Source organism: Plectropomus leopardus, chromosome 19 (assembly GCF_026936395.1).
Source record: "Plectropomus leopardus strain MGB_pleo_1.0 chromosome 19, ASM2693639v1, whole genome shotgun sequence".
Classification (NCBI taxonomy): domain Eukaryota; kingdom Metazoa; phylum Chordata; class Actinopteri; order Perciformes; family Serranidae; genus Plectropomus; species Plectropomus leopardus.
The window spans coordinates 8,481,839-8,508,007 of record NC_142194.1 but is presented as its reverse complement, the minus strand read 5'-3'; the positions used below and the strand labels follow the sequence as shown (position 1 = coordinate 8,508,007).

Sequence of the window (26,169 nt, the reverse complement as noted above, 5' to 3'; positions counted from 1 at the left end):
CATCGATAGATTCCTCACCCCGTCCTGCTGCGATGGTCCTCGGCTCTCCATGGTGGCGTCCTGGTTCTCCTCGCCCTCGGCGTCTCCCCCCTCGTCCCCCCCGGGCTCGCCATCGGCCCCGGCCAGGTAGGACCCTGACATGGAGGACATGGTGTCAGTGCTGATGTGGGAGTGCTGCGAGTGGGACGAGGCCATGGACATCACTGACTGGACCAGGCTGCAGCTCACTGGGTCTGACAGACACACGGAGACACACATCACGGGCGGGCTCGGGGTCAAACGACCTTTTTTTTTGGTGCCCAGTCAGATTTCCACCATTTATTAAAATAAGTGATCCCTACTCTCACAGAACTACCACCAGCACAAAATGCAGATTATTGTTCTTTTAGAATAATGGGCAAAGAAGAAATTTTTAGGAAGGAAGCGCTACAGTAACTCACCATCTTTCTGGGAATTATACGAAAAGATCTATAACACTCCCATTTCTGTGCACAAAGTGTGGAGCTAAAGTCTGGAGGTTGATTAGCATCACTTAGCATAAAACTAGCCTGACTCTGTCTAAAGTGCAAAAATATGCCTCCCAGCACTTTCCAGGGTGCAGACCTTTGAATCCGCCCACTCCACAGAGTTGGCTAATACGTCTGGCACTATGACATGAAACGCTGCTTTCCTCACTTCCTTTTATCTTTTCGTATGTTGAGCTGAACTGAAAATCAGAGTGATTTCTCGCACCAACGAGTCCCGGCGTCTCTGCCGCTGATTCATCACGCTGAATCAGCCAAAAACCAGGTCACAAAGGAGCACACACCACAAAAACAAAAGTGACAGACGCTCACCGACGGCCAAATATTGACAGATAGCCGTCAGTCTGCTTGGTGCGTCAGAGCCATAAAACACAGTCTGCATGTGAGCAAAAGGTCAAAACACAGAAAAAGTGACATTTCTAATTTTCCCCTTAAATGTGTGAACTAGGTCTAAAGCTCAGAGTATCCTGGTTTCTTTTGCCTAACTTTAGTCCTAACTTTACTCCTCTGTCAGCGGCACGACATGGAAGCCAACAACACCACGATTAGCTTAGTATTAGAGGATAAACGTGTCTGAAGCGACTGTTTCATTGAGCCTTTTATTCCAGCTGGAACAACAGCCCTCTCTTCCTGTTTTGTGCTGAAAAGTCATCCAGCTGATTTCCCATCAGATCAGATCCAGTGGCACGAATGTAAAATGCGGAGGTGTTAAAAGCTTACGATTTATTTATGTTAAAATGCTCCATGCAGCGTCTGGAGGTTTTGTAACCTCCTCCGCCCTGCTGGCACTGTGAAAATAGTTTTTATAGACTGAGATGAATCTCTTAAAAAGGGCTCATTCACAGTTTCTTATTGTTTATAAAGCAGATTTTATTTATGTTAATACTCTTAAGAGATGAAGACTGAAAGATGTTGAAAGGCAGAATGAGATTCAATTTCTCTCTCTCTCTGCAGGTTTTACCTTTACCTAGGGTGAAATTTAAAACCAATTTTATAATAACCAAAACTGAAAAAGAAGAACCAATTTTTTTTTTTAAAATGTTTATTGCAATATAAAACATTACGCATTTTGGTCCACTTAAAAAGTTATATCTGGTTAGAACTGGGAAAAACCTAGCATTTATTGGTGATTTTTATCATTTAATTTGTGTGTCTCACTCTTTAAGTGGGATTATTCCACTGCTTTAATACTCATATGGAGAGGGGCTTAAAAACAAAAAAAAAAATTTAACAGATGTTTCCAGTTAGTTTGAGATTTTACGGTGCAACACCAGAAAAAAACAATACAAAAAATCCTACTTTTAGTTTCTTAGCATTTTAAGACTTTTGAAAAATGATTTTAAGACACTTTATTGCCAATTAAGGCCTTATTTTTAGATGAATGAATTCAAGCATTGTAAGGTTTTTGTGAGGTCCTCAGAAAGACTGGTAATCCGACAGTAAATTCAGACTTGTGCCGCGCTGAAAGTGATACAGAAATCTTATTAGGTCTGTTGCAGAAACAGACTCAAGGCCTTTTTAAGTTTTTCGCCCTTGGCATGCCTTAAGTTGGAAAATATTTATGAGCAAGGTGCAACCTTGACTGCTGCTGAGGCTTTCACATTAAAGTGAAGACGTAAGACTGACATGTAAAAATCACATATATCTAACAGGAAGTGTGTTTGAAAGAGGCTTCAGTACATTATGAGCATCTACTACAGTATATACGGTATGAAGCATGAAAAAATAAACATATATTTTGCATATAGGAAATAACAACAACATTCATTGTTCCAGTGCTACTCCAGAATTTGGTTCTGTGTGTGTGCGGGCCTGTGTTTGTCCTCACTGCTTTAAAGGACAGTTTGAAAGTTAAGACTAGAATTAGAGGAGACTGCGGATGACTGTAAAATGTTTTTTGTCTCAGCACCTATGATTTGCAGACATTTTGCATTAGAGCTCTCAGATTTTGACACAAATAACCCTTTATTTGTCTACAAAATTTTGGCAATGTTTCTTATTTTTCCATCTCCAAATTAATGAATTGATGTCAATTACAAGGAGTTCTGTTGTTACAAACTACCCCACTACAGGGCCAAGTTGTGACGATAAGAGTGAAAAATTAAAAATTATAAAAAATCTGTCAGCCATAGATAAGCATCTTTCACACAAGTTTTTGACATGTCTCGCACCACTGGCACTAGCTGGCCCTTGTCAGCTATTTTTCGGCTGATTCATCATGTTGAATGGAAGGAGGAGATGGTTGATCACTCTGATCGGCAGTTCAACTCAGTGCACGAGAGGAGAAAAAGAAGTGAGGAAAGCAAATTAAGGATTAAGTGAAGAGGGAGTGAGATAAAAAAATAAAAAAACTTGTCATATTAGGTACGTTTATGTTTTTAGCCATTGAGCTCTTCAGCAGACACAGTTCCTAATTGTTTGTGTTGCTGTTCACAAGTGCACAATAAATATCATGTTCAGTCGGGCTAACTGGCATCTTGAATTCGTACAGTCGGTTTTCTGTTTTTTTTGAATGTCGATTACAGACAGTGGTCGCCTCCGCTTATCAATAGTTGGCCTTCGTTGCCGCTAGTTCTTTGATATCAGTTTGGTGTGTCTGGGCCTTTTGACAGTATTCTTTAATCTTAAACAAGTTCCATTATTCTAACTTCAACAGTATCAGTACAAAATTTAAAATATTAAAAAAAAAATACTCTCATACCTGAAAATCCGTTTTTTTTACCGTAAAATCTGCATACTTTTTCATGCAGTTATGAAATTTCACATTCAAGGTCAGTAAGGAAGTGGTTAAACAAGAAATGGATAACATGACTCTTAGGTCATTCGTTCTCGGTGGAAGTGGTGCTGTTAAAACCGTCTCGCTGTTAGAAGCATCCCTGGTGTCCCCTTGTTTAGGGTAAGTAGGTTGAGACAAACGTGTGTGTGTGTGTGTGTGTGTGTGTGTGTGTGTGTGTATGCGCGTGCCTGTGTGTGTACCTTCAGGGGAGGTGATGGTGGAGGAGAGCGGTGTTCCCGTGCAGGACGACTGGTCGATGGCTCCAGACGAGGAGAGAGTCAGGTTCTCGCTGTCTGGAGTCACTCCGTTCTGTAAAACAACGAGAGCGGCGGTAAGAGAGGAGCTCAAGACGCCACATGATCCTCCAAACACAAACACACAAACAAAAAACGCACACATCCACAGCATTTGACGATACTGGACACCGGGAAGAATAATTATGTATTTTTTTTGTTTGCCTCACACACACTGACACACACACACACACACCTCCTGCTGGTCCACGGTGAGTTTGTGGCGACACGCCTCTGATTCGCTGCAAGACTTCTCATCTTCCTCTTCAGGAAGCACAGAGGAATTCTGGGAAAGTGACCTAAAATAAACATAAAAATCGAGCTTCAGACAGAAATAACAGGAGTGGGTTTAATGCACCTGTACCCGAACTGTAACAACACGGGGACAGTTAAAAAACATTTATGTCAGCAGGATGAGGTTATAATGAGAAACACTGTTTCTATTTAAAAAGCCAGTTAAAAAGTTTTTTTTTCTTTTTATGCTCCAAATGAGATTAAAAAAAAAACAATGGCACAAAAAACTAAAAAAATAGTTTTAGACAAATGTAAATTTGAGTGCAAACACAGGTTTAGATTGTGTATGGAAACATAGCCGTCCATACCTTATGTTTTTTTTCTTCTTTATCATTTTTGGAAACTGTAGCACAAAATCAGCAGCTTTTTTTTTGCATAAACTTTCTCTTTATTTAGACATACTCGAGATATAACAATAAGAGTGTAGACTATAGCAGTGATTCAAACCATGGCTAACGTCACCCTTGGGGGCACTAACTGGGGGGCACATGAAAAAACTTTGGTATACAGTAATTTGAAAAATGTAAATAAGTGTTTGTTGAGAAAATAAAATATGCACGACCATATGGTCACTTTTTTTTTTTTAGGAATTAATGGGTCCACAGACCACCGCCATCTGTAACCCTGTCTCTGTTAAAAGATACATTATTATGACCTCCTTCACCTTTGTCATGTTTTCAGAAAATCTGAAATCTGCCCTCTATTGGCTGTATCCATGGCAACATAAAGGATGCACTGTAGCGTATGAGGGCAGTGACAGTCTATAAATCTATTTTCGTACGTGAAAAGAGTATAGATCGGCCTAAAAAGTGACAAAAGCAAACTCTGCCCATCATTGCGACTCACTTCGATCCGCTCTTCTTGAGTTTGAGTCCCTGACTGGAGTTGGAGTGGTCTAGAGGGGAGAGCGAGCGGGCCGGCGCCGGGTGAGGCTCGCTGCTGTACGGAGGCAGCACTCCGGAGACGTGGCTGGGACCCGAGTGGAGAGGGGGAGGATTCACAACGGAGGTGTTGAGGGGGCCGTTCAGCGCCTCCAGGAGAGACACCACCTCGTAGCCTGGAGGGATGTGCTCCGACGCCTGCAGACCAGGAGAGGACACTGGTGAGATTACTGGGAATTATTGTAATTTTTTTTATATTTAATGTGTTATTTTTTGTGTCAGCTCTGTCTTACTGAGTGTTCCTCCGAGTCAGAGGTCTGTGAAGTGATGACGGGGTTAAAGCTGGTGGGTGACAAAGGACTGAGTTTCTTCCTCATGGCTCGGATCTGCAGCAGAGCTCTGAATGCTTTAAGGAACAACATATGACAATAAAAAGAGATTAAAAAACTCTGTATATCTAATATTACGGCATTTACATGGATGTCTTTTGAAGCCGAGATGATGTTGAAGATATAGCGTTTAGGTAAACAAACTACCAGTGCATTTCAGCGTTAGCAGGTTCTAAAACAACTACAGGCTTTCTTTTTGTCTTCCTTGTGCAGGTTTAACTGCCGCAAAATTGTGCAACTCTTTTGTGAATTTGCCTGTCAGTGGGCAGACATAAAAAAAAAAAGTGCACTTCTTCTTTTAATTGTCTAAAAAACTTCAACTGTGATTCCTGCCAGGCAACAATGTTTAACATTCTGCAAATTAAATAATTTTAATAAAATGCTGCATGTCATCCCCTCACGACCTGCCCTTTTCTGCTTCCCCTTGTCCTGTCAAATTAAGGCAAAAAGCCAAAAAATTATCTTAAAAGAGATTAAATGACCCGAATTGAGTAATTATTAAAAAGTACAAGACAATTACCTCAAATTAGCATACAAAAAAAGACAGTAAAGCTGGAAATAAAAAACACAAAAAACAAGGAAATGACCTAAATACAAGGTGCTTAAAATTCTAACAATTCTGTAAAATCATTTTAAAAATATTAATTTATGATCGTTCCAAATATGGTTCTACAGACATTTCTCCTGCAGATTTTTTTAATAATATCATTTTTCTTCACCCTTTTCACCACATTTTTTTGGCTAAATTACTAGTGAAAGGCATGTGAATGCAGCATAAGAAGAGTGATGTCGATCCAGGTTTTGCTTGGGAGGCAGCTTGTATCAAAGTAAATCATTTTCTCATTTTGGAAAGAAATTCGTCATCGTTGGTTGGAACTCACGCAGTCTGCAGATGGGGCAGCAGTTGGCCTGGTAGCGCAGAGTGTCGGCGCAGGCGTTGCAGAGACACAGGTGTCTGCACGGCAGGATGAGTGTGTCTCGCACATCCGACAAACACACCACACACTCTGCACTGTTGTCACTGATCTCATCGTCAGCAACCTGGAGAGAAAAAAAACCCAAACAGTTAAATGGTAGGAACAAAGAGTCATCCAGCCAACTACAGCCTGACAGTTACACTGATTTATTTTGCTGCACTGCCGTTTCAATTGTGACGCACTCAAAGATGATCAGACAGAAAAGCCTGTCGTGTGATACTTACCTTTGATTCTTGGCTGTTGTATTTGTTCTCGATCCCGTAGATCTCCTGCAGTAGATAACTCACTCCATCCACCTGGGAGAGGGAACACAGCGAAAAATAAAGGCTGCAGGTCTCGTGGGATCAGGCGTGATGTTCAAGAGAGAAATAAAGCTTTGGTATGTCTTTGTCTTTCAAAAACGCAAAAAAAAAAAAAGTTACAATAAAGGAAGACAGTAGAAAAGAAGGTGTACTCACCACCTGTTTCTGCTTCAGAGGCTTCACACAGTAACTCCCGTCCATGTGCTGTCAAATAAGCAACAGTTATTGAATATTTTGTCTAATGTATTCCAAAAAGTCCCTTTATTTTTTATTCATATGCATTGTTTATATTTGACCGACACTTGACTGAACTGTCACTCGGTGTAGAGGACTTCTTTTGTTCCTGCATGTGCATGTTTGACATCAGAGAGCAGTTTTGAATCTTCTCCCAAAAGAAACAAGGGATCGGAGTTCTTGCTAATGAGCACTCATGAGACAACGTATTTCGGCTATTAATTGTTTTATCTAATATAAGGTAAGCCTTGAGCAGGGTGGGCTGGGGGCGGATTTGAATTTTGGGTGGGGGGGGCTGTCTGTGTGGAGTCTACATGTTCTCTTTGTGTCAGTGTGGGTTTTCTCTGACTTCTCCAGCTTCTTCCCAAAGGCCAAAGACATGCAGCTTAATTGGTGACTCTAAAATTAGCTGTATGTGTGAACGTGAGTGTGACTGTCTGTCTGTCTGTCTGTCTGTCTGTCTGTCTGTCTGTCTGTCTGTCTGTCTGTCTGTCTGTCTGTCTGTCTGTCTGTCTGTCTGTCTCTGTGTCGGCCCTGTGAGAGTCTGTCCCCTGTCCAGGGTGTCAGCTGGGATACGCTCCAGCCCCGTGCGACCCCTGAGAGGATAAGCGGTTACGGCTAATGAATAAAAGAATGAATGAATTTCGCTCATGTGTGATGATTCCCCGACAAGACGAGATTTATTTCAACACCACACAGCAGCATTTGTCTTTACGCTGATGTCAGTTCATGTATATTTTATACATATTCTTATTTCTATTCTTGCTTATGTGCATCTTGTTGTTCATTGTTGTAGCTTTGCACGCATATTTATATTTTTAACTACATACTAGTTTTATACATTGCATTGTATCATATTCTCAGCACATTATCCATATTATAATTAAAATATTCACTCAAACTATTTATCAATGATCAAAATAGCTACGGAAAAAAAATCTCTATCTGAGCACCCTGGTAATCTCTGTTGAAAACCGAAATTCCTGCAAACACATCATGCCTGGCACAGTTTCTCTGATACAGAGCGTCTTTCTTACCTTCTCAAACGTAGCCAGCAGGATGTGAGAGTGGCCCAAATGTTCTGCAAAGACAAAACACAGCGGACACGTCTTTGCTTTAAATTCTGCAGCTTAACTTCAACATCAGACCGTCGGTGGGATAAACTCACCTTCCCCCTCGTCTACGACGGCCTGCACCACCATGGGGAAAACCTCTTTGTCCATATCAAACAGCAGCTGAGGACAGAGACAAAGCTGATATCTATCTGACCTTGTGTATAAAATGTTTTCGCAGCAGCTCAGCCTCGAACAGGCGCGTTTCAGTATTCAGCGGACAGACGCGAGCTGCCTACCTCCTCGTCGGCCCATTCGCTGAGGTTGACGGTGTGTGAGGGCAGACAGAACTGCTGGCACACTCCCCTCTTGAAGTGCACCGTCTCAGACTGCAGAGAGCTGTCCTGAGGCAGGTAACTGCAGGGGACACACAGACAGTCAACAGACAAAATGCGGGTGAACGATAGATCACTCAGCTTATCAATATCAGGAGGTGATCGGTTATACCTGCTGCAGTTTGACAAGCGGATGAAAGAAGAGAAAGAGACAGAGAGAATGTTTTTTGTGTGTGCTAACTGTCAGGTAATTTTTTGTTACTTTTTACCTATTCTTTGCTCATTTCAGCTAATGTCTTCTGAAGTTACATGTTTTTGAAGCCAATTTGCTCAGGTTTCAAGGGGTTAAAGGTTTTATTCTCTGATGTGGAAGCTCCTGGACCCTGCAGGAGCAGCGCTGGAATCACAGGTGGCTCTTTATGCAAGATATGCAAATACTGATGTATAATATATACATGATATGAATGAGATATGTAAGACCATGTTGGAATGACTTATGAGTGTCTGCATGATATATTTATGGAAATGTTGTTTTTTTCCCTCTTCTATACAAGCCTATATTTCTATTTCTGTTTTTGATGACTGAAAAGCAACAGATTTTCCTCTTTTGATATTTACTAGAGATGCAAGATTTGACTTTTTCTCTCTAACGACAGATTATGTCACTTCAACTTTAGCGCATCCATCGTGAGAAAACAGCGTCACAGTGAATATCTCACAATAAAGTCTTTAAGGATGCGTCGCATTCCCAGTGCAAAGCTACTTGATAATATTATGCCAAAATAAATGTTACGCATTTTCAACATTTCAGTGGAAGTAATTAGTGCTCGTCTCGGGTGAGTGCAGTCTCTTGATTGCAGACAGTTGAGTGTTCAGTGATAAATCAGCAGGCACATTAATAAAGCTGCGATTTAAAGACATCGGAGTCTATACACATAGAGTAACACAAACAATTTTACTGATATAGTCATTAGTTATTAGATTTTACCAATAAAAAGCAAAATTTCTGCACACCTGAGGGTCAGAGGGTGCGTAGGAGAAGACCATGGGCCGATTATCATCGCACAAAGAACTCCAGCACAATAATATTACTAATATTCTGCACTGAAATGTTGTTCTTGTTCCAAATAAAGTGTGAGTGACAGTGTGCAGGAGTTCTTTGTTTTAGTGTATTTTATCATTTTTATTTACATGCATCCAGTGTTGTTTGTTCACCAGGACGCATGCTTCCACTTACACTGGCACTCCATTGTGAAACTCTTCTATGGCCTGGTAGTAGATGGTTATGGCCACCTGTGTGTCGGCGTCAAAGGTGAACTCTACGTTGTAGCACGCCCTGTTTTTCCCTGCCGCTTCGTCACCCGGCAGCTTCAGGTCCTCGCTGCACCTGTGGGTCGGGAAAGAGGAGATTAGGATGATTTTAAAGAAGGAAACAGAAAGCTGTGCAAGATCCAAACTCCATTTACTCTGGTTGGAGTCATAAAGAGTGTGCATTTATAAAACAGGCATGAAATCCAGTTAGAGTGCTCCAAGCCGCAATAATCACAGAGAAATTATCTGCAACAGGTGGATTGATTCATTGTTTAAAGTCATGTAATGAACACATCCGAAGTCATTTCTTGAATAGCTCTCCATATTTTTTGTCAACCGATCAATCAAACATGTGGACTGTGAAAACAACAGAAATGTCAGAAAAATTAAAAACACAGCAATGTAACAATTTAAGACCAATGCATAAGAGACAGAAAAATAATGAAGAATATATATATATTTAATAAATTAAATAAAATTAAAAATATTTAATAATTTAAATAACTAGATAAAAATACATTCAAGACAAAACAAGAATACAAATAATGACAAAATAAAAAATAAATAATTAGTTTTGAAAGCTAAAATAATTAAAAGCTATAATAATATTAATAATAATAATAATAAAATAGCTCAATAAAAGCTAAAATAAAAATACATTAAAATAGATTCAAATATTTTTTTAAAAATGGTAAGAGAATAAAATAATACAAACAATAAAATTAAAGATCAATTTAAATAGAGTAGGACCTGTGAGGTGTACTGGGTCACACACTGTAAGCATGTGAGAAATATATGTCAGGTGCAATTCATGTTTATATCTGTTATAACATTATTTTTTGTGTATGTAAGTGTTTTTTTCCATTTTTTCAGGATTTTGTGCTTTTGTGTTTGAATTTTGTAATTGGATTTTATATTGTTACATATAATTTCGTCATTCCTAAAAAAAAGTTTGAATAACGTGAAAACACGCATGAACATGACACCTTAAATTAGATGTTGTGGCTTGCTGTCTAAAAAAAGCTCAGTGGACATAAAATTAGTCAACAGTGGTGTAATGAGGGGTTAGGTGTACGTTTTGGCGGATAGAGGTGCGTACCGTACGAGCCGCAGCGTGTCCTTGCGGATGTTTATAAGGCTTCGTAACGTCTTTACTGGTTCCTGAGGTGGAGGGGCTGCGTACGGGAACTGAAAACAAAAAGAAAACAAATTATAGATGTAAAATACATGTTATGAGACTGAAAAGTAGCGGCATTCATCTTCCCTCAAACCGCCGCAGCATTCCTCTCTTCACCGCAGGGAATTCAGGGTTACACGGTGACCGCGGCTGCTCCTGCTTTAACCTTAACACAAGTGTTTTCAGTTGGTCAGCACCAGCGAGATCCGTGCTGACAAGTGCTGAGCCGCAGCTAAAAATCTGCTCAGACTGTGTCTTTCCAGGGACGAGGCTGACACTTCAGACAGTGTTTAGGCACATTTCTGCACACGCAGGGACCACAGGAGTGTAAAACAGGCCAGGGTCAAACAGAGCCTTTCTGCATTTCAAAGACCAGATGGGTGAAGTTTAACACGTCCGGGGGATCCTGATAGTGTCAAGTCACAGATAAGGATGAGAAATACCTTCTTTTTCACAATTTTCTCATGTGAGCAACCCAAATATTAAAAACTGATGTCAATTTGACACATAACCTTTAAACTTGACCCAGTCTATGCAGGGTTCATATAAGTTTTTACCAATTAAATTTACACGAATTTTCCATGACTTTGAGTCAAATTTTAAAGACCATACAACCTCTGACCATTGATTTTCCTTATCAGTTCTTTTTCATTACTAATTCATAGCTTTGTAAAATATATATTATTATAAAAAATAATGAATTCAGAACAGGATTAGAACTGAATGTTTGAATATAATTTTGGGAGCGTTCGTTATTGATGAGATGGGAGTGAGCGGTGCAAAAATAGAATAAATGTCAAATATTTTTTTAAGCACTGGGAAGGGACTTAAGTGTTTAAATGATTTTTAAAGAAAACATGCTTTCGTAAAAAAATTGTTGGCCATTTGGTTTGAAAAGTTTTTTGGCCATTGTTAAAGACAAAAGTAATACTGCTGATTTTTTAAGAACACATGCTCTCCAAATCCGTGTTTGGGAGGAATGTTTTCTTTTTAAAAATGTTGGCATTTTTTTAATGTTTTGCTGATTTTTAAAGAAAACATGCCTTCCAAAAAAGGCAATGTTTTTGTCTTTGACCATTTTTTCTTAAACTTTCAAACTTTCCGACGGTCCTGCATCATATTATGTGTTATAATACAGGTTTGTGGAAAAAATAATACACAGCTTTTCCAAAACTTTCAGGATATATTTAGTTTTCTAAAAGTTTTCCAGGCCTGGAGAGGGCTATTTGCAAATTCCATGTCTGTTCCAGATTTTTCATGACCGTACGAACCCTGTCTATGGCCCGACTCTCAGCACTCTTGTTGTGTGTTTGAAGCCTGAAGTTGCTGACTGAGCGTAAGAGGAGAGCTGAGGTGGTTTGAGGATCACTGGAGGAGAAACATGCAGGATGTGGTCAGATACCTCCACACTACAACCCCTCATCTGTCTGTGTGTGTGTGTGTGTGGTGTGTGTGTGTATATTTGTGTGGCTGTGAATGGCACCATATTCACTCCCTAAACACATGCGGGCACAGCGGGAGTCACGCCTGTAAACTACACAAGCAAACACACACGGAGTAACAGATGCTGAAAAGAACCATTCATTAAGGGACTCACAGGTAACACTGCGGGTCTTATAACGTGTTAGAAATCAAGAAACATCAGAGCCACAGTCCGTATTTCCTCACACATACTCAGACTAAAATCAAAAGCTCTGTTTCTTTTCTGTTTGTCAGCGTTGTACCAACAGACTACAGCCATGCTAGCAAAAAATGGGTACAGTTACTTCACTGACAAAACACAAAAATCCACATTTATAACAAGATAATCTTGAAAAACTCATTAGCTGATCAAAGTTTGTTAGCAAAAGATCTATTCTGGTTTTTTTAATAATAGTTAAAATGTTGACGCCTTCACAAACTTACTTGAATACTTGAACAATTGAGTCTTTTGTCTTTTTTCCTACAGAGCACACAATGTTAAACCCTCACCAAGGTCACAAAATTCATCCTCTGTGGGATCATTAATTTCATGATAATCCTTTTAATAATTGTCTAGATATTTCAGTCCGGGATGAAGAGGACTGACTGACCGTCACTGCTGCTCGCATGGCTGAAAATCAATTTTGAATGTATCTGTGTGCTTCGGGCAGGAGTTTCTGGTAGAAATAAACCCTAAATATAGCCTCGTCCATTATCATATTTGTAGAGCGCTGCAGGAGACTGAGAACACAACAACTGCGGTTGGTTTTATGATTCGGCGGCACCATCTGCTTGGAAACTACCAAATATTATATAATGCTGGTAAAGCTTTAGACACACATACAAGAAAAAAAAATCACCAGCTGCATCCTGTGCCCACAGGAGGATTATAAACACCCACATAATCAGGAGAAAAACTGCACTCCTAATTTTAGCCCCAGTCTAGACAAAAACAGCCGTGCGACTGAGATTAGCAGTCTCTCCGTATCAGCTCCACTTCGTCAGGGACTTTTCTCCCTTCGAGGCTTTCAGTCTGTGACGAATTCGCTCTTTCCTCTGCGGACTCGAGCTCTTTTTGATCTGCAGCTCTCATTAGTTTGACCTTCAGGTTCACGATTAGGTTGAACGAAGCCTCTGAAGGAGCCGCCGCTTATCAGCCTCTCTGAGCCGGCACGCTGTCATTTCACTTTTAATTAGTTTGACAGGACGAGACGTTGAAATAAATTTCAATCAGTGACAGGCTGAAAGCTGCTAATTGACACTGCAGGAGTCTCTGGTGCCGAAATGTATCAACTCCTGTTCAGTGATTTAATGACGAGGAGACGGCTACACCTTTGGGTCGATTGATTGATCAACATGAAGTTATTTCTGAAGTCATCTGTCGGACCAAAATGCAAAAAAAAGTTTTTTTCTTCTCAAATGTGACGATATGCATATTTTCTCTGTTTTATGTAAATGTGATTTATTTAACTCTGGTTTTAGACTGCTGGTTAAATAAAACAAGACATTTTCAAGATATAACACCAGATTGTTTGATATTTTTCATATTTTAAAACACAATAATCAAAATAGATGGCTAGATTATAAATAGCAGACAATGCTTATATATAATACTTCTATCTATACTGTATGTATATCTATCTATCTATCTATCTATCTATCTATCTATCTATCTATCTATATATATATATATATATATATATATATCCTTTTTGTTTAATCTTTGCATTGTGCTCTTCAAATGTTAACTGACTGGTTACTTTTTCTGCTCATTGTGCTCTTTGTTGTCTTTTATCCTTTGTTGTATTTACCTGTGATTTTCTAATTTTTGTCTTTTGTTGTTGTTGTTTGTTGTTATCAGGTTGAGGGGGCATCCATGTGTATAAGCCTTCTTGACCTCTCTGGACACATTTCTTTCTTATTTTTATTCATCTGGATATCATGCAGTTTTTTTTCAGTTTTTAATTGTTTGTATTTTTTTTTAGTAAAGTGCAGCTACAGCTTGTAAAAGAACAGCTGACAAAAACATTTAATCTCAACTCTGCGTCTTCCTTTAAATACTCCCAATAAATGTAAAGTTAAACATCTAAAATTATTTGACGACTGGGTTTAACTTTTGGTGACATTATTGGAGTTTTTAACGTATAATTCAGCTGTTTGTGTGTGAAAACACCTACCGCCACAGGTCTGGTCCCCAGGAAGTTAAGGTCTGTGTTTTCCCCAAACAGGTAACCCTCCGGATGAGTGGAGTCAAACTTCTCTCCCCCCATGATGAAATGGCTGGCGAAGTAACTGCCTGTACAGAGAGAGAGACAGAGAGAGACTTACATTTAAAAATAAATTTAAAAAAAGCATCTCATCATCTGAAAAACATGTTATTGACAAAGACGTCAGGAGTGAGAACGACATGGCCTTGCTACGACAAACTGTGACTTCCTTGACTTACAAAATTATGTGTCAAATTGACAAATGTAATTCCTGGTACAATTCACAGGATCAAAAAATGCTTTGTCTTTCTTCTTTATAAAGTTGTTATTTTTATATTCTTTCATAAACTCTCATTTGTATATTCTTTCAAACAATTTATTGATTGATTTTTTTTAAGAAAAAAATGTTTTAAAAACTCAAAGAAAATTGTGCGTAACATGAAACGTCGTTGTGAAGTTAATTTAATTTTTCTCACTTGAAAACATAAAATTCTGCCGTAGGAAAAATCGATGCGGCCGAAATTTGAAACAAGACAAAAGAAGATGGATACATAGTGTCAAGAACTGTTTTTTTTTCAGCTATTTAATTAGTGAGCAAAAACTAAATGGCAACAGTCTCAATTTTCATGGGAAAGTTCAATAAATGGAAACATCATCTAACCCTCAATAACCCTCAATGTCCCAATAACGGACAAAAAGAGGAGAATTTTGAGTCGTCACCCTTTTGCCAGATGCAAATTCAACCCATTGTGCACTTCTCTGGAATGAAATATTGATATTTCCCTTAAATAATTGAACCATTTTGCTGGCGCTGTTATTCAGAGACACCTCCAGTCACCCTCAAACTGCTCCAGCTTTACATCCTCAAATCATCCAGTGCGAGCGGCAGCTACGACTACAAAAGACGTGAAAAGGTTGAGTTTTTCCTCCGAGAGGACAACTGAATTCCTGAAAAGCATCTGTGACGGCACTTATTATTGCGTGTACCGAGCTGTTTACCAAGACTTTGGGTGGATGACAACAAAACTAAATATACGTTCTGCCTTTTAATCACAGGTTGAGCTGATATCATAAGACTGTAATGGTGGTTGGGAGTCTTTAAACACATGCTGGACGGGCGAGTCGTGTGTCTGCTGGGAGGACATCTCGTCTGGCATCTTTCACACTTATTAGTGCTGGAGAGGAGGAAGGATGCTCTGATATTAGAGCCATTCACGCTGTAGAAAAAAAAATCCATAACACGACAAATCATGAACTAAAAAAAGCCACGGTGACGCCACTCTCTCTGCCTCTCTCTCGTCTTCGTCACCTTATTATTATTTACAGCAGGTGGGAGAGGCGAGCTTGGCCGAGGCTTTGTCACCAGATCCCAGAAACAGGAACTGGGGCTGACAGATCGGTTTCACCAGCAGCCATCGCTGCCACCTTCCTCCCCTCCCACCACCACCAGGCTGCAACCAGGACTGTTATATCACAAATTCATTCAGCCTGGGACTAACTCAGCTAAATCATGGTGAGAGAGACGCTAACGGCAGCCACAAGGCAGCCGTTTTCTTCCCTTTCATTCATTCCTCGGTGCCTAATATCACTTTAAAACTGACATATTGTTATGATATCAGGGAAAAAAAGCCCAACACCTCACATCTGACTATAATTAAATCTGCTTCTAGTCCCTGATTCTGTTCCAGGTCTCATTTTCGGAGAGATTTTCATTTACTTTTTGTCTTTGCTTTGATAGAATTGAGAAGCAATAACATCATTTCTTCACAATATGATTCTGTGATGGTAATATTGGATTACGGCTAAACCCCGGCGGGGGAGCTGAACACACTGAGGTTGTCACATAGAGGCACAATAACAAGACGGACTCAAAACACAGAGGTCAGCTCCAGGTCCAAAGGACAGTTTGTGAATAAAAAGAGTAAAGTTTGGTATATTTGATACAGGTGCTGATGCCTGATTTTTAGGGGGTTGACTGATATTGGTTTTTCAGGGCCGATTTGATACCGATTATTAGTAGTTAATGAAACCAGAAACCGATATCTAGAACCTATATGCATTTATAATAAAAATCAAAATCTTTCTGTCAATTTTTTAAATTTGTAACATCATAAACTCCACCACAAAACTTTGTTTAAATGCCTATAGAATAAATAAGTTTCGCATAAAAAAGGTGTTTTTCATACACTTTCGTCACAGAGGGGCTTTTAACTACCGTTACCAAGACAAAAACACAAAAACACGAAAACTCAAATGGCCCTGTCTACTGTAGAAATATGGCATTGCAACACAGACGAGGACCCGCTCCCTGTGTAGAAATAAAGAGCTCTTTCTAAAATAACCAAAACACAACTTATTTTCAGATGATTATAAACTAAAGAAAACATATGAATTATCTGTTTCTGCCAAATGATTTTACTCAAAAAAATAACTGATCAGAGGATAAATACACAGGATAATAATCAGATGGGTGTTATGAGCTTTGATTAGAGCTGAAACAATAAGTGGATGGACAGAAAATGTGAATTTTTTAAAGCAAAAATGACAAAAAAGTTTCCGTTTTGATTCCATATGTGAATTTTTGTTGGTTTTCATAAATTTCTCTGATAGTAAACTGAATATCTTTCGGTTTGGACTGTTGGTCAGATGTCAGATTGTGTTCTTGTAAATTATCATGGACGCTTTTCTCTTTATTCTAAAGTTTTATTGACTAAATGATTAATATAATGAATTGAGAAAATAAGTTCAAGATGATGACTTTTGATAACCGGGAAAGAGATCTATTATTGTATTTGTCTTAAAATTATTGCAGTTAGCTGCACAATAATCAACTTAAAAAAAAACGACATCATGAAATCAATCAATTGTAAAAATCTGATCATTTAATGAATTTATAAAGCAAATATAGCTAACATTCTCTAAACACAGCGCCTTAAATGTAAAGATGTTCTGCTTTTCACTGTTTTATTTTATGTAACCTTTATAAAAACTCTATATTTTTGGCTTTTAAATGGAAGCAAATAAAAGACCAAAAAAATAGAAAGGACTTTTCAACTTTAATATCTGAATTTGATTGGTTGCATTTGACTGATGTTCTATTTGATTTTTTTTAATATAAATTTGACCAATTACATTTGAGCAAGCTTAATTTTAATTGTTAAAATTTTAAAACTTGAATTTCTGAATGTTAACAAAAATATATTTAATTTCAGCTTCTGAAACAGCAAATCAGGAAATTTCCTATTTCAATTTTAAAGAGGTGAACTCAGAACAAATACATTCAGATGTAGTTTTCAAAGTAAAACATTTTAAAAAGCTTTGAATTCAGTGTTGTTTAAATTTAAATATTGAGTATTTCGTAGCTGTTAAATTTAAAATATGTCTCTTTTGGAGCACTTGGAAGGTATCTGCCTTAATTCTGAAATTACGAATTACATATTTTTGCACTATTTTGGCATTTCATATATCGAAAGATTGACTATACATTAAAAGCTAATAAAAAGCATGGGTTGCAGTAGTATTTCCACTTTAAAAAAAAACCCTCATGTACACTGAACACACCAATAACTTCTAGACAAAACGTCTGCTGCTAATGGCGATGTTGGTCTTTTCATTTTCATCCTCTTGGGATCCATCATGACTTATTTATTCTGCAGACAGACTGAGGCAGTCATGATGCCATGAAGTCCAGCTCTCTGCTAAGAAATGCTCATAGATGCACTAAAATGAGAGCCAATCCCAGTTATGTGTCTGACACTCTGCAAAAGGACAAATGTGCATGTATGCATGCATCAAAGTAGATGTACCCCTGTGTTGCAATCAGCATCCCTCCATGGAAAATTCAACAATGCTGCAGCGCGAGAAATATATTAAAGTACACGCTGAAAAATGCAATAAATTAACATTAAACAGAGGCAAAGGTCTAATTTGAATCTGTGGAGCTGAAAGACAGAAAAGGCAGGTCTTCCCCCTCTCTCCACAGGTAGCTACTCCAGGTTAAAGGCTCAGATGCCCTGCAGGCCTGCAGCTATAAAAGGTAAGATGGTGATGGTTTTGATGGTGATGTCTACTTTCCATCCCCCCATAAAAGCACAAGATAAACCATCTGCAGTAAGCTTTAAAGCGTGTATTAGAGCATGTAACAGCTGCCCGTCCCCAGTGTGACCTGTTGTTGTGTCACTTACCAGATTTCGGTGGATAACGGTACACCGAACTGGACGGTATGTCCACTTCTTCCACGCCTATGTTTTGTCTGCTTGTTAAAGCTCCCATTTCCAGTCAAATGAAGAGCACACGGATAAACGGGCATAACACTGCAGGGTCGCTTTGTTCGTCTCTTTCACTCGCTACCATTTAATCCAGTTCGTGCTGCCCTGTCCATTTCTATCGGGTCCGAGCCCCGCCGTGAATGTGACCGTCCTGGGGATTAGTTCTCCGGCCGTTTATCCCTCCCCGGTCAACAGCTCGTTTTGAGGCAGAACTCGGCTCTTTACCGGCGCAGAGGCGCTCTCATGGTGGACAAAATCTCCGTGTCTCTGCTTGACGTTACAGCCGTGTGCTCGTCGACATCTCCCGGCCCGCTGGTTGTCGGTCGCGCATCCCCGGTGCTCCTTCTCGGTGTCGGATCCTGTCAGAGAGGTCTGAGGCTCCCCATGACGTCAAGCAAGCACAAATCCGGGCCGTGGTTTTTGCGCAGTCCTCCTCTCTCCGGCAGCTAGTGCCGACCCACTTTGTAACGTGACCTTCCTACGCCAAAGTGGCGCTGACTGCAGTGCAGAGAGGACTACACACCGACAGAAAACTACATTACCCTCCGGACATATGTGCGCAACAATTTACCCTCACAACGGAGAAAGAGTATCACATAAAGAGTTTTTTTTTCGCAACAAGTAGGGCCACAAAAATCAAACTGTGAGAGTCGCACAGCGACCTAAAACATCCCGGAACAAAACCTTGGCTTAATAAACCCTAAGCAAGCGTTAATTCACAACAAATAACTCGTTTTGTGTTTTAAAATTAAACTAAACGGAACAAAGGCGTCAATGGTCCAAAATAGCCGTTAGAAGACGACGCTGAAGTTAGCTTTCAATTCGTAGCTAACGATTCATTAGTACAGGGAACGTTCCCACAACATTGGCTTCCATCACCTAGAAGTTGCAATAATGTTTAATAAACGTTTTATTATAATGTTCAAAGAACGTTTGAGGATGTGTATCTTTTAAATAATGTTGCTTTAAGGGTAAATGCTGACTAAGACATAATATTGTAACTGTAACGTTCTGAGGATGTTTTGGTGATGTTGAGAGGTGACAAATCATAGAATGTATATAAAAACGTTCCCGTAATGTTACATGAGAACAAAGGAAGAACGTTTTTAAAGCAACATTCAGAGCATGTTACTGAGGACTGAGATTACACTTTTTTAAAATAAAAAATTAAATGTAATGTGATGTGTTAACAAACAAACAAAAAACAACAAAAATTAACATTTTTTATGTTTACAGAAAATGTTACCCGAACTTTAAGAAGAACGTTCTAAGAACTAAAAGAAAACTATCTACTATCTACTACTAATCTCGTCCAAGTTTGTCAAAGTATTTTTTGCTTTGGACCTAGTCCAATGTGGTCTAGATTTTAAAAATGCAGTAAAGTTTTTTTTCTTTTCTTTTTTTTTTTACCTCTTTATAAAGTTGTTATTTTTAACATTCTTTCATAAACTCTCATTTGTATATTCTTTCAAACAATGTATTGATTGATTTTTTAAGAAAAAAAATGTTTTAAAAACTCAAAGAAAATTGTGCGTAACATGAAACATCATTGTGAAGTTCACAGGAGAATATAAGCTTTACAAATATGAAATTGTGCTTTAAATAACCTTTAGCCTCTCTGGGATGATCTTGTACAGATTTGACCTAGGTATAGGCCCAGTGGTTTTGGATGTGGACCTGGTCTAAAAAAAATAAAAAAGCAGTGAAATCTCCCTTTTCTGCATTTTCAAAAATAAAATAAGTGTTTCACAAATCTGAAATTGTGTTCAAAGTTATCTTTAGCCTCTCTGTGATGATCTAGCTCAGATCTGACTCGTTTAAGTATTGTGTATTTTGATCTGGACTTGGTCTAATATGTTCCACATGTGAAAAAAAATCTCCTTTTTGGTGTGTTCTCACAAATAGAGTAAAGGTTTTAAAAATGTGAAAGTGGGTTTCAGACAGCGTCGGTGCTTTACATTAAATGTTTAACATGCTTTTACAACACTAAAAGGTACAAAACATCGAGGATCTTTCGCTACTGCAGCTTTAGCTACGAATCGGAAGCGAACTTCAGCGTCTATGTTAGCGACGTCTCCCAGGCAACAGGGGGCAGTGTAACGGTTTTGGAACACTCGAGCAACCAATCGGAGGAGGCCACCGCGAGCGCAAAGAAAGGGGAAGAGGAAACTTTGTTGCCGCCATTTCACGTGAAAGCAGCGCGCGGCCGAGACGACAACTAGTGCCAAACAATCAATAAAATCATCTAGATTTTGAACCGTAAACGCCAACGGAGGATTTGCAAACTAACCGTAGTCGTTTAGTTAAGGGTACGGGCCAACGGGTTTTGACTCTAACCGCCCGGCTGTGCTAGAAGGCGAAGAAAATGAACTACGGCAGGGCGCCGCCGGACGTTGAGGGGATGACCTCCCTCAAAGTGGATAACCTGACTTACCGGACTTCTCCGGAGACTCTGCGCCGAGTCTTTGAGAAGTACGGCCGTGTGGGTGATGTGTACATCCCCCGGGACAGGTACACCAAGGAGAGCCGCGGATTCGCCTTCGTGCGGTTCCTCGACAAGCGTGACGCCGAGGACGCCATGGACGCTATGGACGGCGCGCTGCTCGACGGACGGGAGCTTCGGGTGCAGATGGCCCGCTACGGTCGACCCCCGGACTCCATGTACAGCCGGAGAGGAGCTCCGCCGCGCAGATACGGAGGAGGGTACGGTGGACGAAGAAGCAGGAGGTAAATACCGGTGTTATTGGGTTGTGGGGCTCGTTTATGTTACGTTGTAGAAAACGAGCACATGGTTCAAAGCGAAACTAACCGCGCTCGCAGTAACATCTCGCTTGTTTTCTGAAGTCTCATTATGTAAGTAATATTTCTCAAATAATAGCAATGCGTTAAGTCAGCTATACACAAAAGTCATAAAAAAGCTTTTATACACAGTTGTGATATACTGCAGCGACTAGTGTGTTAACTGTTAACCCTTCATAAGCTTTCACAATCAAATTGATGCGATTTTCTGGAAATTTTATCTTTTTTTGTTTAAACGTGATTGCAATTTGGTGAGAAATGTTCTACAAATTTCATGAGATCAGTATATTTAGAAAATTATTTTTAAAAAGGTAGAGAAAACTCTCTACGGGAGAAGGAAGACACTATGGAAAAATTAGATTTAAAAGTATCACCATTACGCATTAAAAATGTTTTACAGAAGTAATGTTTATTTTCGAGTCCTGTTTGTCTTCTCCATTTTTTTCTTTTTTTATTTATTTGTTTTTTTTGTTTTTAACTTATTTTCAAGTACTTTTAGAAAGTAAATGTACTTTTTACTAATTTCTTACTAGATTTGGGGTTATTTCCTCAAGGAATGCACCATTATAGCTGCACATCATCCTTTTTGACAAAAATTATTATATAGGTAATATCGCAACTACAAATTAAAGTTTTGATAGACCAAGAAGATAATGGCAACGATTGTTTTTTTCTGTCCACTAGAAACAATAAAATGCTGCGAAAAATTTAATGAAGTGAGATTAACCAACTAAAAACTAATTTTTATTTTACCCTTAAAATAGGCAATGGAATATATCAAAACATATCATCATAATAATACTGTATTGAGATAAAATTGTATTTGGGGGCCTCGATAGTTCCCACCCTTATTAAAGACATTTGTTACTAGCCAAATGATATTTTAAATGCCGCTGGCCGGTTTCAAACTTTGCATTATGAACTGAACAATATCCTTCAGAATAAAAAGAACTCAAAGTAAAAGTTAACATAATATTTAATGAAAATCATATTCTTTAGAAAAATAAATCTTTAGAAAACATGCCCGATTTTTACATCATTTCCATTGGTTGTGCTGATTATCGAGGGCAGCAGCGTTAAATCAAGTAGTTGACTCGTTTTGCACATCCCTAAATTCAGTGTGTGCTCTTCAGATTACATTTATCAGTTTTTGGTTTGTGCTTTTTGCCAACTAAAGTGTTTCTCCTGTTCACCCCAGCCGTTCAGCCAGTCCCCGTCGCCGCAGACGAAGCAGAAGCCGCTCCAGGAGCAGAAGCCGTTCCCGATCCAGAAGCCGCCACCACTACAGCCGCTCCAGGTCTCGCTCCGACTCCAGATCCAGGTCAAGGTCCAGATCCAAGTCCAAATCCAAGTCCAAGTCCAAATCCAAGTCCAGGACCCCTAGACGAAGCAAGTCAAAGTCTCCCTCCAGGTCTCGGTCCTCCAAGTCAAGGAGCCGAACCCCGCCTTCCAACAGAGGGTCCAAGTCCAGGTCTCGCTCCAAATCCAAGAGTAGGCCTAAATCTCCAGAGGGCAATGAAGCAGAGACTTAATCCAGACGTGGACACGACATGACGGTATTCAGGGGAAAGGGAGGGTTACTGTGACTGTTTTCTGTCATCACTGGGGTTAGTGTTCTGCAGTCTTTGTGCTTCGTTAGTCATTTGCAAACAAGCAACAAAGTCTCCAGAATCCTCAATGTTTTTTTTAAAATTTAAAATAACTTGGGGACTGATGTTTTCTGCAGTCCGAGCTCTGTGTGTGCTTTACTTTGCCTGTCAATCTAAAGCACACACAGGCAGCAAGAAATGTTGGCTGTTACCTAATGTATCATATATTTTTAAATGGGGTATATAGTAGGGGTGTAAACCACCAGATTCATCACGATACAATATTATATCGATTCTTTAGACAACGATACGATACCTGCCGATATCACGAAGTCTGCTACAGTGCCATTTCGATTCTGTTTGGTTTAGGGGCCTGCGATCGGTATGATTCGATATTATACGCCCATTTAACACAGCGCCACGTAGGAAGCTGCCGCCCCCATTATTTTCTGCGTTTAGCAAAACATACGCAATTAAATGAGGCGTTTTTTATATTCGTAGTTTCAATTTACGCAATTTTAGGATTAATGGAAACCTGCCTAATGTTGCCGTGCTGCTGAGAGAAGTTAAGAGTGAGATGCTGAACCAGGCAGGTACACTGTCGTTTATCTCGTAACGTCATTGTGTACGTATGCCGTGCTTTGTCTATCTACCTGTATTTTCACCAAAATGGCAAACATTTCCACGCTGAGCAAACAACTTAATCGTCGTCAGCTTTTTCCTGGCTGCTCGCCATAATCTGTCTGTTTGACATTGACAGAATTTCAAAATAAAGGCGTACCCTAAAGACGCCGACATGGATAAGGTGCTTTTAACTTTACATCAGTCAAATCGCATCGTTGTTCATTGAATCGATATGTATCAATCCAGATTGATGGATCGTTACACCCCTAGTATATAGTGTGTATGGGAGGGACGTTGGGGTGCTTCACTCAAAAAAAAAAAAACAAAAAACGTTCATCTAAATGTGGAATTCTTTCCTCCAAGCTGCGGAGTCCTGTTTGCAAAGAGAGGAGGAGAAGGAGGAGGAGATGGGGGTGTGGCAGTGTGAGAGCAGTTAGTGTGTGACCCGCCCATGTGACCTGCCTGTTTGCTGAGAGCGATGGCAGTTGCTAAGGAGCAGGTCACCAAGGCAACGGTGGTTGCTATGGAGCAGGTCGTCATGGCGGTGGTTCGGGCTGTCAGTTGGTGTATGAGGTGGTGTGGTGAGGTACGTTCGCGGGGATCACAGGCAGATGCACTGAGCACTGCACCCACCTGTGCCTGTGGGTTCCTCCGCCTCTCACAAAGGGAACCGAGGTTTGTTTTTCAAATTCGCCCGAGTGTAAGAGTCTTGTTAGAGCTAGTTTATTTTTGGGGAGAGGGGGGGGTCCAAGAAAGGAGTAAACAAATGTGAACATTATTAGAAATGTTAGGTAAAATACATGGAGATGGATGATTTTTGTAATTGTTAGTGGAAAGAAGATGAAAGCATTTTGAATATCAGCTGCAGGTTTTGACATCGCCGTCTCGTTTTGCCGTGTTTAACTCCGCTCTGTCTTTCCTTCCAGATCTCAGATGATTGAGCCTTTGCTGAGGACATCAGGAAGAGTCTCACATTGAGCAAGTGGACTCCACTATTACCACTGAATGCAGACTGAAAGGTTATTGGAACTTGGTCTAAAATGTTTTAAATTTGACTTAATTTACACATTCTGTAACTTTGACATGGTCACTGTTTGTAAATTTGAGCGGTTTGAAAGGGATTTGTTAGGTGTTTTTTTTCCCCCCTCATTTACACATTTGTACTTCAATAATTTTTTTAAAAATTAATATAGATTTCATTTATTGAAATCTCTTGTTTAATTCTAGATGGATACGAATGAGTTTTATTTGCAGGCAGTCATGTTGGATGTTGAAAGCCTTTACAGCTATGTTATACCACTCTGAAAATAAAAAAAAAGGCTTACTGTACAGTGACATAAAAGCAAAACGTTAAACTATAGCTGTGCCGCTTAATTTGCAATTTGCTAATTGGCAGCATACATGTTCTTTTTCTGTCACGTCTCTATTTTCTGTCTGGTAAAAGTTGCTTTCCTATGACTCTAACCCTCTTTCTTGTGTATCTTTTGTGCACTAGGCGCAGTTGTGTAGCAGTTGAGTAATGCTGGTTAGCTGTTAAGATGCGGTGCAGTGCGGTGGTGACATGGTGTGGCGTGTTGCGGTGCTGAGTGCCCGGCGCTGTTCCGGGGCTCGACCCTCCGCTGCTGTTTGCCGGTTTGTAAGCTCACAGGTGTGGCAGATCATCCATCCTCTCCTGTCTTGTGAACTCTCCCTCTCTCCATGTGCTGTACAGATTCTCTCCTCTCCCTCCTTTTCTCTGTATCCTCCCTCCTCTCCCTTTTTCTCCCCCTCTGTGTTTTTTTCTCAACTGTTGATAACTGGTTTTGCTCGCTTTTTTTTTTCTCCTTTTTTTAAATTGGGTCCACTGTGACTCTTAGTGAAGGGTTTAAAGGGCAGTCCAGGCTGCTTACTGAATTATGTTTGTCTATTTCATTCCTCTGTGAACCTTTCAAATGTCTTGTAATTGCTTCTGGTGAATGCTAATAAACATCTTAGTTGTTCAAGTCAAGTTTTGAGTCTTTGTCACATATACAATAATTATTGTGGAGCAATCCCAGTGAAATTCTTGTTTTCAGGCTCCCTTGAACAATGTTGAAGAGAAATTATGAATGAAAAAGCACACAGTAAAAACGACAGTCATGACTTTTCTCAAATTTTCCTACTTTGTCACATAATTGACATTTATGGCCACTAATGTTTGGTTAAAGTGACATAGATTTAAGCTTTTTATTCTAAAAATATTAAATGAAGGAGTAGATCATTTTCAGAATTTCTTAGCTGAAATATTTGCTGAAAATTGAGTTTGATCAATTCTAAAAATGAAACATAATTTTAAATATCTAATTTGCAAATTATGAATATAGTTTTCTCATATTTTTCCCCTGGCTTTTTAAAAATAATTTTCTAAATCTACTAATTTCTTGTAATTTGTGGAACATTTCTTACCAAGTTGACCATTGCCTTTTTTTCCCATGTTTTAGAAAGAAATCAATTTGCTCAGGGTTCAAGGGTTTAAATATTTGTGAAAGGTGTCTGAAAGTGGCACAAAAAACAATACACATAAACACAAAAGTGATGTAGCTCCAGGTTTCAAAGGGTTAATGCTACTTTACTTACTTAAAGTTTATTGTCCACATTTTTTTATTCCAAAAGCTTTTTTTTACAAGTACAATTGAAAATCTGACAGCCCCACAGCAG

General features: G+C 39.4%; 2 protein-coding genes across 7 annotated transcripts in view; one reads left to right on the top strand and one right to left on the bottom strand.

Annotated features, from left to right (window-relative positions):
- The window catches only part of rnf157 (ring finger protein 157), a 28,007-nt gene extending 8,735 nt beyond the window's left edge, over positions 1–19,272 (bottom strand). For 3 of the 5 annotated variants that reach the window (XM_042507770.2, XM_042507772.2, XM_042507773.2), the window contains exons 1-15: positions 18,398–19,270; positions 14,184–14,302; positions 10,468–10,556; positions 9,295–9,444; positions 8,022–8,139; positions 7,839–7,905; positions 7,708–7,751; positions 6,593–6,640; positions 6,359–6,430; positions 6,039–6,198; positions 5,062–5,174; positions 4,734–4,966; positions 3,790–3,892; positions 3,501–3,609; positions 19–233 (exon numbers count right to left, since the gene is read on the bottom strand). In XM_042507770.2, the coding sequence (XP_042363704.1) occupies positions 19–233; positions 3,501–3,609; positions 3,790–3,892; positions 4,734–4,966; positions 5,062–5,174; positions 6,039–6,198; positions 6,359–6,430; positions 6,593–6,640; positions 7,708–7,751; positions 7,839–7,905; positions 8,022–8,139; positions 9,295–9,444; positions 10,468–10,556; positions 14,184–14,302; positions 18,398–18,485 (1,728 nt within the window). In that variant the 5' untranslated portion in view covers positions 18,486–19,270. Of the gene's footprint in view, positions 1–18; positions 234–3,500; positions 3,610–3,789; positions 3,893–4,733; positions 4,967–5,061; positions 5,175–6,038; positions 6,199–6,358; positions 6,431–6,592; positions 6,641–7,707; positions 7,752–7,838; positions 7,906–8,021; positions 8,140–9,294; positions 9,445–10,467; positions 10,557–14,183; positions 14,303–18,397 lie in introns of all 5 variants that reach the window. The other 2 variants (XM_088070020.1, XM_042507771.2) reach the window with 2 other exon arrangements.
- Positions 19,273–20,645: 1,373 nt separating this feature from the next.
- srsf2a (serine and arginine rich splicing factor 2a) lies at positions 20,646–25,048 on the top strand. 2 transcript variants are annotated; one of them, XR_006106876.2, is made up of 4 exons: positions 20,646–21,208; positions 22,479–22,836; positions 24,420–24,512; positions 24,989–25,048. XR_006106876.2 is itself a non-coding variant. In XM_042508168.2 (3 exons), the coding sequence occupies exons 1-2, from the start codon at positions 20,847–20,849 to the stop codon at positions 22,810–22,812; spliced, it is 696 nt and encodes a 231-aa protein (XP_042364102.1). In that variant the 5' UTR covers positions 20,646–20,846; the 3' UTR covers positions 22,813–22,836; positions 24,420–24,957. The 2 variants fall into 2 exon arrangements, 1 of the variants encoding a protein (XP_042364102.1); XM_042508168.2 differs by lacking the exon at positions 24,989–25,048 and having other exon boundaries at positions 24,420–24,957.
- Positions 25,049–26,169: the final 1,121 nt, after the last annotated feature.